We start from the raw sequence: 13,522 nt of genomic DNA, 5'->3' as shown, positions 1-13,522 counted from the left end.
AAAAATCTCATCTCTCCCCTTTCTCTTCTACTTTAATAGCATCCCTGTTGTACAAATTTCTCTGCTTAATGATCTGACAGTTCATTTCATTCCCAGAATTTGTTTAAAGTGTCATGATATCTCTTTTCCTTTTTTGGAACAAGAAAGTGATTTTAAAATTAAATAAGCCAAATCTGAAGATGCGGGAAAAGTATGTAAACTCTATTTATCTAAAATTGAATAAAATAACCATTTGCCCATTTTTAATTTAAAGACTGCTATGAAGTTTAAAGAGCAATGTAAGTTTTTTTTAATGGTTCGTTAACTTTTTTTAAAAATCTAATGTTAAAACTATTTTTTGTGTGAAAAACTAAACTGTAGAGTATATTTCATATGCCACTGAGGTAAACCAAATGAAATTCAATTGGAATACCAACCAAATGAAGAATTACATAAGAAAGATTGAAAGGATTCTCTCACTTGTATGAAAACAGGAGAATGCATTAAGTGAATTAACCTTAGCTTTCCATGAAAATTGCTTTTTTAAGCATGTTTTCAAGAAAAATTAACATAGAGCCTCAACTATCACGTTTCATTTTACAGCAACTATGCTTAAGTATTATTAGTTCTAGCTCTTTTCCTGTTGCATTTATAAGGAAAACTGGGTGTACTAATTATTCCTTTTTACCAGGATGTAATACGTGATTACTTTGGCACAGATGAACAATGACAAAATGCCAAGTGGTGTAGGAGGTCAAAAGGTGAAGCATTTCTAAAGGAAGCTGACCGAGTTCCACTCTCTAGAGTAGAGCTGTATCACTTCAAGTGGAAGAAACAGATCAGAAGACAGGGAGTGAATAAGCAATTTTACATGTAAAAAAACCCAATTAAATGTTTTTTTGTTCTATTTACAAAACCCAGTAAATTAAGTAACATAGCTGTCATACTGAAAAATACCTGGGAAGTATAACATTTTAAACCCTGAAGACATTAAAACATCCAATTTTAATTATTTTTTCTAGTTACAATCAACTAAACTTTAACCTGAGAAGTTCCTAATAAGCAAAAAATCTTCTAAAAAATAAGTATAGTCGCACGACTATTTCAATATGGTTTCAATTTCCAAGATATTAACTTCAAATATTAGTATACCATTTTAAAAAAGGTATCTTTCTAAACTGAGCATCCACAGCAAAACAGAACAGAGGCATGCTATCATTCTGTGTCATCACTCAGAGGTCTTTTCAAGTTGCTTATTTTTAACTGTTTTTTTTACATAGGATGTTACAGAAACTCTTAAGTGTAACTTCAGCATTCATACACAAGTAACAAATACTTACATGAAGGAATAATGAACTGGGGTTCAGTATTACCGGCATATCCAAGCTTTGTATACCTATTAAGGCAAAAAAGGTTGGGTTATAATATTTAATACCACAAGTACCAAAGATATCTCCTTTTTTTAATTAACATACCTCTCTTCCCATATCAAAAAGACCCACTGAATTTCCTTAAAAAAACCAAACAAACAAAAAACCAAAAACAAAACAAAACTAAAAAAAAAAAAAACAACAAACAAAAAAACCACCAAATGAAAAACAACTTCTCTTTTTTAAAAGGTAAAACGATGGTCCCTGCCACAAATCAAGCATCATTGCCAACTTCTACTCTAGTAAAATTTTACTACAGAACACAAAGTATGTAGTTCAATTTATCAATGCTTAGGAGTATAATTTAGAGTCAGAGTAGTTCTTCCCTGCTTAGCAGTTAGCATTTCTACAGAAATATTTTCATATAATAAGCGTTAGTGGTAGAAGTGTTTCTGTAACTGCTAACTATAGGGGAAAAGATTCCCTTGCCCATGGACTGCCAGCTGGGCATGTGGCAGGGCTGGCCATCATTACTTCACAAGCGTTTCCCAAGATGTACTATCGTAGGTGGCAAGTACTGACAGCTGATAATGACAGTGGTAGCAAAAGAATTTCCATTTAACAAATGGAAAACAGTCTTGAAAACGTGTTTAGTAAGACTAAGGAAAGCAAGAGGAAAAGAACTACATACCTTCACCCACATAATTTCCAGAATGTGCTATGGATATATACATCATTTTCATTGTCGTGATGTAAGAAAACTGAAGAAATCACCAATGTATTCATGAAAAATAACTACAAAACTCACAGTACCAAAACTATCCAGCTGCTAGAAATGTTGTTACAAAAGAGTTAACAGCACAGGCAAATTCTAAAATGTGCAGACCAAAATGCACACTACGCTCAAGAGTTACAGCCTACACGCAAGTTTTACAGACACGACAAAGTTCTCATTTTCTTTATACAGTCAGACAGCTGTACTAACTAAATTAGCACCATCAGCAAAAGCATGAAACACTGTAGTAGCACCTCTACAATTTTTCAGCACTCAGATATAAACCTGGAAGATCTTAGGCAGTATAAGGCAGTATTAACTTTAACAATCCATAAATTTATGTCAATAACACAGCAAAATGCCTGGCAACAAATACAGTAAGAGGTTGTTTTTTACAGGCTAGAAGAGGAGTGCTGCTGCAGTAGGTTTTGCTGTGATGCTACTAATGCAGTGGTTCACAATTCGCTCACGTGTCCGCTAACGCCTACACAATTTCTATCGCTGACATTAACTGCGCACGTTAGTGCTGGGCCAGGAGAAATGCTATCCTCAAAAGGAAGGTATCTTTCACAAAGTAGTTAGCACAGGACCTCGTCTAACACCAAAAATGTTTTGCAAGAGAAGTATTTTTAAAGCTGTAAAACCCATCTTGTCTCTAACACACTAACAGTTGGGAGTAACCATGCAAAAAAATGTGACTTCATATTGATCTGCACTAATATTTACTGAAATATAAAACTTCACTGGCAAAATCAGATACATAATGGAAAAGAAAAGAAGAAACTAAACACCTGAAAGAAATTTACAGCTCATGAAGAGATCAGCATTATGCACTGTACGTGCCTGAACTCAGGACGTGCAACTCAGATTTTGCAGACTCAAGTTATAAGCAAGCACATTTTTTAAAATTTTTTCTTAAATATGTAGTTCCTAAAAGAAACCTCAAGAATTCCACAATCTGATGCTTCTATAACCTGTCATGCAGAAAAAAATTGTTCACTGTAACTGTAATGTTTCAAGAGGCTTTTAGTTCCACAAGAAAATTAATAAGAAAACCAGCAAATATTGACTCACTCCCTCTACCTTCTCCTGCAAATCAGGAACTGTGGCATGTGTATTTTAAACCTAAATCTACAGGGGAACTTTGGAGCCTGAAGGCTACATAAACCTACAACTAGATCAGAAGTGCTTTAACAAAGAAAAAAGTTAAAACCGTTTGATTATTAAACTCAGTATTTCAAAGAAAACAAAAGCTAAACTGTTGCAGGTAACAGGCTGCTTAGCTACTTGTGGTGAGGGAGACTGCCCAGCACACACACAGCCAGCAGACTGAAAGAAACACAGTCAAATGAAAGATGCATTTTACATAAAAAGACCGTATTCAGACATAAAATCAGCATAAATAAAAATACTATGGCCTACTCAGCAAGAAGTCTCCTGACTCATGGGGAAAAATAAAAAAAAAAGTTCTACTTTTAGGCTTCCAAAAAAGGAAAAAGAAAAAAAAAAAGGAAAAAACCCACATAGCATCTGGTCTCTGAATATTAAAACATTATAGCCATAAGTCTTCAATGTAGTCTCCAACGCAAGGCTTCACATCTCTAGTATACCAAGCAAGACTTCCTTGCCACACTCTCCTTTCCGCGTCAGGAATGCCACCTCCGCTTGCCCATGGGCCAGGGAAGGGACCCACTGCTACCTCCTGTGCCTCAGACCTGCCCCTCCAGCTCCACGCTGGCGGGCACAGCCAGTCTTCTGCAGGACTCACACAGCGACTGCTACTATGGGGCTCTGCACAGTAGCTAGGGCTGCCAGGGACTATGGTAATATACATAATGAACAGTAAGCTTGATTTTCTTAACTAAACACATATATATATATATATATATAAATATATAAATAAACATATATATAGATACTCTTGAGTTAAAGTGGAGTTTAAAAATGTGATAGGTGAGGCAAAAAAGGTAAGTTAAAAAATAATAAAAGTTGGTAAAAATCTTCGGTTCTCCAAATGCACAATCTAGTAACAGTGGGTTTTTTTAAAAATTAACTTTTGCAAAGATGAGGCTTTATTCAGACTGATCAAATCTATTCCACCACTTTCACTTGAAGTAAATATTTAAATCACATGAAAAAAGGATACCATGGGCAAGCTAGATTTCACAAGTATACAGTTTCCACAAGCGGTTCATACAGGGCAAAGTGTGTCTGACTAATGTATGATTCACAGGGGAATGGAGGCACACCCTGTCTTCTTTAGAGCAGCAATCACTGCCACTACAGAAAAAAATCCTGATATTAGAGATATCATAAGGCAGTACCAATACTGGATCAGAGTTTTCCAGTAAATCACAGCTTGTCTTGCTTGCTACACAGCACTGAAGAGCGGCAGGAGGGACTTCCATGGAGACAGGCAGGCACATGTCAATGAGACATGAACTCAGCTTTCCCACACTGAATTTGGGGCACTCTGCAGTAAGAGAGCAAGGCACCGTACAGATGAGTATAAACGTATAAGCAGATTTCTATTAAAATCTGTAACACAGAACAGATTTACAAAACCCAAAAGTGAAAACCTGAATTCAGCCTTGATCATGCAGATGTTTTCCTTTATTTCTCCCTGTTCAGCTACATGAAGTGTTTCTGTAGGCCTACTAGCTCATTGAAGTAGGAAAGGAGAAAAAAAAAGAAACAAAAAACCCAAACATGGCAAAAAATGTTGTTGGATAATCATGACCTTCAGATTTACTTTAGAAGATAAGCTACAAAGTATCCAAAAGCAGCCCACAAAGTCTGGATACATATGTGCCTGTAGGTATACAGAGAACCATACACATAAACACACCCCCACACTATCTATCAATATACATATATATGGTGCTGATACTCCCCAGTGACTTCCCTGCAATGTCTTCTCCAAAAGGCAGTGGGGTCTCACACGCTATCCTCTGGCCTATGCAGATGCAATAATGTGACAAACAAAATACGAATTTTTTGCAAGGGAACATTCATACCACAAATGGGGCGGGGGTAGCAACGAATGAAGTTTCCTTCTAAGTTAACTCTACTAATCCACGCCTCAACTATCAGTGGAGAAACCTCCTCTAGAGTCACATCCACTTCAAACTCACACCCTGAAATTGCAAAGTAGCTCTGTACTGAGCTCTGAGAGATCTCTGGAAGGACAGCCCAAAGGCTCTACACAATGTTCTCAACTGCACTAATGGGATTTCTTATATGTGCTCTCTCACCTAGAATAGATGTTTCTGAAGCTCTGACATGAAAGCAATGTCACTTGAAGGTTACTCACATATTAGTCACGCAGACAATTTTAAAGCCAAAAGGAAACAGCACTTAGGGTAAGAACTTTTAATGAGAATGTCATTAACAGAACCTCCATCTGCAAACCTCAAACCATGACCATGCGCCTTTGCTCCACTTCTCTCCTGTCCACAAGTGTCATTCTGCATATATTCCCTCAAGTTTATTCCCCCAAATTATTCACCCTAGTTCTAGCACAACTGCAATTTTTAAAAAAGGATGAGGAACAGGGGGACAACTGCTTCGTGGGCAATGTGTTTGTTTACCTGCTTTGAGTACAACAGAAATGGGGTGGCCCAACATGAGTTGTATCCTCGTCATTTTGCTGACAGCTCCATGAAAAGACACGAGTTAGCAAGCACAAGCGGAGAAGGGCAGTAGAGAACAAATGTCACCTGATCTTCAACTTCTGTAGAGCAAATCCAGGTTACAGCCTACCCCTCAGCTACTCCTAATGACCTGGTCTAAAAGCAATTTCATGTATAGGACACTTTGGTTTTTTAAATGCACACAGAAACAGGAATAAGATGTACCTCCAACACTGGCCCCACTGGAAAGATGCAATGCAACTTTAAAAACAAACAAACAAAAAAAAAGAACCACTCTTCTGCAGGGAGGGAGCAGTAACGGGAGTGGGAGTAACAAACCTGAAACTCTCTGGAAAGAAAGTCAGGACTAGGCTGACATCAATATGGTCTCTTTCTGGTTTACCTTCAAGGAGCATAAAGTTAGGAAGACAAATATATATATAGAAGGGTATTTTTTTCAGAGGGCTTTTTTTGTTATTTTTGGTTCATCAAATTGCTGTCTCTTCATGATGCTTCTGAATTACTGTCCACCACCTGAGCCACAGCAATCCTCCTGTGCAAGCTTTCAATCAAAATGCAACACATTCATTGCCTTGTATCTTACCTTGCAGATGCAGTGGGCTTCCCAAGTACAGCAACCTGTACAGCATACTTGTTAGCTTGTGTGTCTAAGTCCTCAAATTCTGCTTGGGTGTATACCACAGCCTGTGCACCAAGCCCAGCAAGGTTTCTCTAACTAAACACACTTCTGCAAAGTCCTACGCAGAACTCGTCCAAGGGGTCACGCTCCAAGCAAGTCTAACATTCAGTGATGGGATTAAGCTTTACACAAAGTTAAACTGCATTTATTCTTAAAAGTAAGCTGATACTGCCTTTTTGCAAGGTGCCACACTTACTAGGCAGCAGGAGATCTGTACTGCATATCCTCTTCCATCAAAATGGATTTAGAGCCAATCTCCCATTTCCCATAAGAGCCTCTTGCCATTTGCTTATGAACTCTCCTGAGGCAAGTGTGCTTTGCATTTCTTTCCTGAAACCATGTGGAAAAGACTCCAAGAAACTCCAAGGGGCCAAAGACAGAAAGCAAGATGATTGCCCAGTAGCAGAACACACATCTTGGAAGAAGTATGATTAGAGTTTTGATCCCTACTCCAAAGACTGTTTAATTACTTTATTCCATGACCATACAGGCATGGATATGGATACCTTACAGACATGCTACGTACTGCTTCCTGGAAGAAACTTTGAGTTTTCCAAGTGATATTGTGCCAATGGGAGTCAAAAGTTATCACCACACATTAACAGCTTCACACAACAGCATACTGGCCACTTAAAAGACACAGTAGAAGATGGGTGGTTTAAAAGAAGTAACGCCTGCTAATTTCTGAATGCAATACTAATACCAGAGCCCAGGAGTTTCAGGCCTGGGAATCATTATTTGATTAAACTATTTTACTACAGTTTGAAATCAGATGCCCTCGACCCGGAAATTTTAAATGCACCCTGGCATTTCTGTTGTCCTGCTTAGACAATTCCCACTTACATGGTAAGTAAGGGAATCCAAATCCTGTGCTGGGCAGTCGGATGCACCAACCTGGATTTCACTCCACAGCTTTCTGAAGCTCCTTCTTGGGTCTAAACCAAAGAATTTAACTGAGAAAAAGGCTGCATGGGGCCATTTCTTTGGATCTTAAAGAAGAAGAATCTTATGAAGTCTGTTGCCTTTGCACATGAATTGCCTTCATTAGCATGGTCTGCAAACCATCTCACCATTTAAATCCAATCTCATAACCTCACTTCTCTCAAGACACCACAGCAGTAAATTCTCCATATATACTACTTCAACACCAGCAAGGACCATTATAATATTTGTACGTGAATCTGCTTGCTAAAATAAACTTTGTTTATGCATATCTCCTCCATCATAGCTTGACACTTTGCTGCATAACAAATTTTACAGAGGAACAGTTAAAGTGATTGCACAAAAGAGTACTTTTCTTTAATACTTCAACTTATGAAATTTCAAGCATTACTTATATCTTTAAATTACTGTTAAGGAAATAACATTATTATGAATGGCTCAAGATAAAAGATACAAAATGAAGAAAGGTCATTTTACAATTTCACAATTTCATAGTTTCACAGCAGGCCACTGTGTGAAGGCATGCAAGATAGTGCAGACGCCACTTAAGTTCGCTGAAGCATGTAAATTCTTTGTTATAGGTGTGCATACAGCAGCAAAATTCATTGCTGGCTAAGTTACCTTAACTCTAGGAAAATTGTAATTAAGTGAGCAGGTTGTAGAAGGCACTACAGAAAAGCTCATAAAGTGTGGAGATTCTAAGGAGGACACAGACACGTGGTAATATATTCAAAAAGGCATAAAATAAATCAAATGGCAAAAACTCCAAGTTTTTAAACAGAATGGAAAGGGATTCTGCTCTTCAATCCCCAGCTCCTTACAGATGGTCTGTCCATCAAAGACTTCACCAAAAAGGGCTTCATATCCTTTCCTGTTTTAACTGGATAAATTCTACGTAGATAGAATTTATAAGATAGATACAGTGTTTTTCCTGTCTGATGTCTTTAGATAACAAAACTGCTTTAAAAAGATGTGGAAAACTGCTGAAACATGGACAAGCCCTTAGTCTTCATATATAGAGCCTCATATTACTGAAAAGCCCGAACAAACCTTTGGTTTTATTTGTTGCTTTTCTTCTGTCATCCTTGTTGTACACCAGATGAGACTGAAAAGCCTAGGGAATATTTACTTTTCAAATCCCCATAAAGTGCAATAATGAGAAAATGATGGTGGAAGAGGAAAGCCATCCTGCCCCTTTAAAAAAGGTCCCAGCTCTAGCATCGGGTGCAAATTGGTTAAGCAGCAGCAGATCGGAAGTCCCTGAAGGAACCAATTATATTAGGAAAATGGGACTTGTATTAATAAATTAGTTTACTATCTCTTTTCAAATGTCCTTGATAAAACACAAGATAGCAAAAGACTTTGAAATGAGCCATGCCTTTCATATTTTTATATCTTTAGCTAATATATATTACCTTTTACACATCACTAGTTTGCATTTTTAAATAGCAACTGCTTCTGTCAAGTTTTAACACACTTGTTGATCAAAAATGTTTTAAGTAACCAAAGAATTAGCTCTATAAATGGAAAAAGCACGCAAGATTACAAGTGCTCTCAGAGGAAGAATCTTGCTAAGCTGCAGATGAGACCCATCAAGGGATGATAAAAGGGGATATTTCGAAGGCATATGGGACCCCTAGACACCAGAGGCATTACAAATCTGGCAGTATGCAACCTTGGCCTTGGAATTAACTGCATTACTGTGTATCTGAAACTACTTTCTTACAATATTTCCCCCAAAAAATATCAGTCCACTCAAACAACAACTTTCACCTTAACAACAAATACTTCTTCGCCACATACTGTAACTGTCACAGTAAAACAAACCATCAGCAGATTGAAGTGGTGTGCAATTTAAAAAGTAAGCTCAAAAGCAGCCTGAAAGAGAAACGCTTCTAACAAACATTTCTCTCCCAAACAGAAAAAAAACAAGTCTCTAAAAAAGGTTAACTTATCTTTAAAAGTATCTATATTTTTTGTCTAGAATATTTATCCAGTGCTGCTTTTTATCAGCAGCTACATCTACCACTCAAAGCACAGACATGACTGTAATGCTTGCTAGTAAAATCTAGCTAAAACGGGTAGCAAAAAACCGCAAAGTCATGGCCACAAATAGCCAGACCGGAACCCTCCAGGTGCGTGACTAAGAGGAACACGGAGGCAATAGCAGCCTGTGCTACACAGCATTCAGAATAAATTCACACGCATTGCAATAAGAGTCTCCAGGTGACAGTTTTTACACCAGTCTGGAGAAGAGAGGAAGCTACCACATTGTGCAGCTTCTAATTTTACTAACATTTGGATGGAGTAGAAGAGAATCGACTTTCAAATTTGCTCTATGTTTACTTGCGTCAAAACTTTAAAAAAATAAACAAACAACAGCATTGATAGCTTGACTCTGGAAAAGTTGTCTTCTCCTAAAAGTAAACAGGAAGATAAGATGCGTTTATTACCAAAAGAGTCTAGCTTATGATTGAGTCATGAAAAGTGTACTTGAAAACCAGTCCATATTTAAGTGTTTAAGACTAACAAAATCCAATTCAGGCATTCTGATATTACCACCTAAATTTGTAATCCTAGTCAATTTTATTTATATTTGTAAAATCCGTTTCAAATATTTAATGCTGACATGTACTCTAACACAGAAAATAAAATTAGCTTTCCTTTGACTACATTTTCCTCAAACTAAGAAGAGCAAAGGGCTTTGGATATTATCTTTGTATAATGAAAGTAGTTTGTCTTGGCAAAAGCAGAATGCTCTCTTTTTACTTACTGGTTGCTTTGAGATTTCTAGACTAATTCATTTTAACAAGTGTCTTAACAGTGCCTCTGTGTTACACCACACCCACACAATACTAACCTATACTGCTAGGTTTTTAATAAATTTATATTTAATTTTTATGCAAGTTTTCTGAGCATGTGATATTTCCAAATATCAAAGAACAAATGTCCCAAAAGTTTGGAAGTCTGCATGACTAATTACTTAATAGTATAAATTACTTATTATGAGAGGGAGATTAATTTGGCAACTTTCTATATTATTTGTCCAAAATGAGCTGACATTGCACAGACATTTATCAGGAAGAAAAAAAAAAAACAAGAGAATAGATTAACTATACATACTTTTCAAGAGAAAGTATAAACTTTTATATATAGTATAACATATAGTATTAACTATACATACTTTTCAAGAGAAAACAAGGAGGGATCAATTGAATCAATGCATGATTTCCAGGTAAGCAAAATCTTGCACTTGAAGAAATAGGCAAAATCTGAGTCATATGATACAGAAAAAGCCACAGCTGATATAAACCTGACTTAACTTGGAAGTTTTTCCAAACAAATGCAATACAGTGGCTAAAACTGTAAAGTTATTCCACATTTTAAAAAGTTGAGCATTTGTGCTTACTCTTTGCACAATTTCAGCACTTGAGAGCTTCAGCTTTGAATCAATAGCTACTACAGTATCGCCCCAATCACACCAATCTGAGCAGAGGGTAAGATGAAACCAAACAGACAAGTAGAGCATGGACAGGAGAGAAGGAGCACACAGCAAGCACTGCAGGAGACACTCAGCACACTTCCAATCTGCCCAGTACACTGGTTACCACTTCAGCATTTCAGTAGGTAACCAAATGTTTTCCATCAAGAATAGACTTGCATTAAAACACCAGTTTACATATTTATCATGTTACACCATGCTTCTAATAAAAGACAGCTTCCAATTAGAAACAGTTGTCTTGTAGAAAAAAATGCCTCACTAAGCTGTGGACAAAGACATACCACTGAATTTTGCTTAATATAAAAAGCAGCTTTAATTTAATAAGATCATTCAGATTCTGAAGTGCGACTGCAAATATGCAAGCAGTCATATTGTGAAAGCTCTTGCAGATGATAAACAGCATGATAAATCTAAGGCAAGTCATAACAAATAAAATGCTTATATGGAAAAAATAGATAAATAAGAGATACTGCATCAACTAAAGAATTAAAATTTGGATTCATTCATTGATAGCAGGGTACAATGAAAATAAAGTATCATCAGACAACCTCCTGCCTGCATCTTGCTCTCTACAGACTGAGCACGCCAAAACACATCCTGTGCCCAGCTGCAAACACTTGCAATGACCACAAGAGAATAATAAAGAGAAAAAGGAAACCCCGGGGGGCGGGGGGGAGGAATCTAAATTTATCTAGAGTTTTTCCATGTCTAGTCTAAAAATGCAAACTCATGATCAGAACAAAAAGAAAAAAATTGATTTATGTTATACCCTACATTAAGTCAGTGGATGAATGACAACTTTTTCAATTTTGGATATAAACCTCCCTGACAAGTGATTTTTTTTTTTTTTTAATAAAGCGCACTTGGAAAGGACAGATGCTTCATTTTCATGGTTAAAATAATCCTGCTATGGACACTAACGAGTTTGCAATCACATTGGTATTTTTAAGCATCTACCCAAGGATGATTTTTGTTAGACCAGTACATCTAAATATATTTTAGTTTAGTGATTAAACAAACCAAAAATTAAAGCAATAGAGATTCCTTTTCCTATGCAGAGCAGGACTCATGAATTTCATTGGGGTTAAACCGAAATATGATTTTAGTTATTTCACCTTTGAATTTAACATTTTCTCCTTAAAGTCTTCAAATGAAGAATGTTTGTCCAAAATTAAAGTTTAAAAATAAAAAATTTGTTTGAAATTGTCGAAGCATTTTTGCATTTCCCAAAGAAAGTCTGCAATGATGAAACTAAATGTTGAAACATTATGTCGAAACTTTTAAATTGCATGATCTAAAAGACCAACTGCAAAGTTTCTTATATGTGCCTATAAAATAATACAGAGGATAGATTACTACACAGGAACTTGTACAGTACTTCTGAAATCCCACAAGTTGTATTTTCAACTAATTTAGACAAGCAAATATCCATCAGACTCATGCAATCAACATACTTTCTGGGCAGAATGGTCAAGCTAGGTACTACGCAATGACCAAGAAACAAGAAGGGAACCTGGCCTCTCCCACCCATGCACAGCCACAACCCTACCCTCCCTCAAACCTTCCCTCACAACCAGGGCCATGCTCCGGTCTCAGGGACTGCGCAAGTTCCCCCGCACACACGAGTAGGAGCTCTGCTGCACATAGAAGGTGGCTCGCTTATCAGTAACTTTACAGATTCAATCCATGGGTGCAAGCGGGTTTGTCCTCTACTCAGAAATGCTGTCCGTCTGTGTCCGTCCCCCACTCACCCCCTGCATTTTTTTATTTTTATATATATATATATATATATATATATATATATATATATATATATATATATATATATATATATCTCTCAAGCGTAAGTGGGACACAGGAAAAGAAAAGCAGAAACAGAAGGACTGGAAGGTGCCGTGCATCTTGGATGGCTTCTGACACGCATTCCAATAAGATATAAACTGATTCCTATAACGGAATTCCAAAATATATAGATGTGTGTGTGTGTATAGGAATATATATATTCCTAACTGAATTCCTATTATTGCTAGTTATATTGTATGCTCTGTGCATTTAGTGTTACAACATGGACTGTGATGTATTAGAATCACACCATAGGTCATCATGGGTCTTCAGAACCTATTTGCAATTACTAAAAAAACCATACATTAAACCACAACTCTCCATCTAGCACTACTCCTTTTTCCGTGTTAAGGACGAAGCATTTCCCCCTCCCTCCCTAACCACTTCAGCTACTGGCAAGCAAAAGAAACTCTTAAAATCCTGGAAGAGTATTTTTTCCATATTCCATTAAGGAATTATTTTGTTCATGCTTTCCATACTGAAAAATTACTTCTGGGATGAGACAACAGAGAGAAAATTCATCCCAAAAGAGAACGTTTTCATGAAGACTGGAACCCATGAAAGGCCATGACAAGATATCCAATTGAAATATTACCTGCAAGAACATCAGAGTGCTGAAATATTTGTACTCAATAGAAGTTATGATTTGAAAATCCTATGTTTGGAACGTTAGGAAAGAAAAATCATTTCAAGGTCCAGCATAAGATACTAAAAAAGTTGCAGAGCAAACAAAATACAGGCTGTTACTTCCCCTTACCTTGCTTTTATAGGACTGAATTT

The 13,522-nt window shown here is 36.8% G+C and overlaps 1 protein-coding gene across 1 annotated transcript in view; it reads right to left on the bottom strand.

Annotated features, from left to right (window-relative positions):
• ACTR3 (actin related protein 3) overlaps positions 1-13,522 on the bottom strand; it is a 32,399-nt gene that overhangs the window by 14,071 nt on the left and 4,806 nt on the right. The window contains exon 2 of the mRNA XM_075152779.1: positions 1,320-1,375. Within this exon, the coding sequence (XP_075008880.1) occupies positions 1,320-1,375 (56 nt within the window). The remainder of the gene's footprint in view (positions 1-1,319; positions 1,376-13,522) is intronic.

This window comes from Calonectris borealis, chromosome 6, assembly GCF_964195595.1.
Source record: "Calonectris borealis chromosome 6, bCalBor7.hap1.2, whole genome shotgun sequence".
NCBI classification, from domain to species: Eukaryota; Metazoa; Chordata; class Aves; order Procellariiformes; family Procellariidae; genus Calonectris; species Calonectris borealis.
This window is presented reverse-complemented; position numbering and strand designations above follow the sequence as displayed.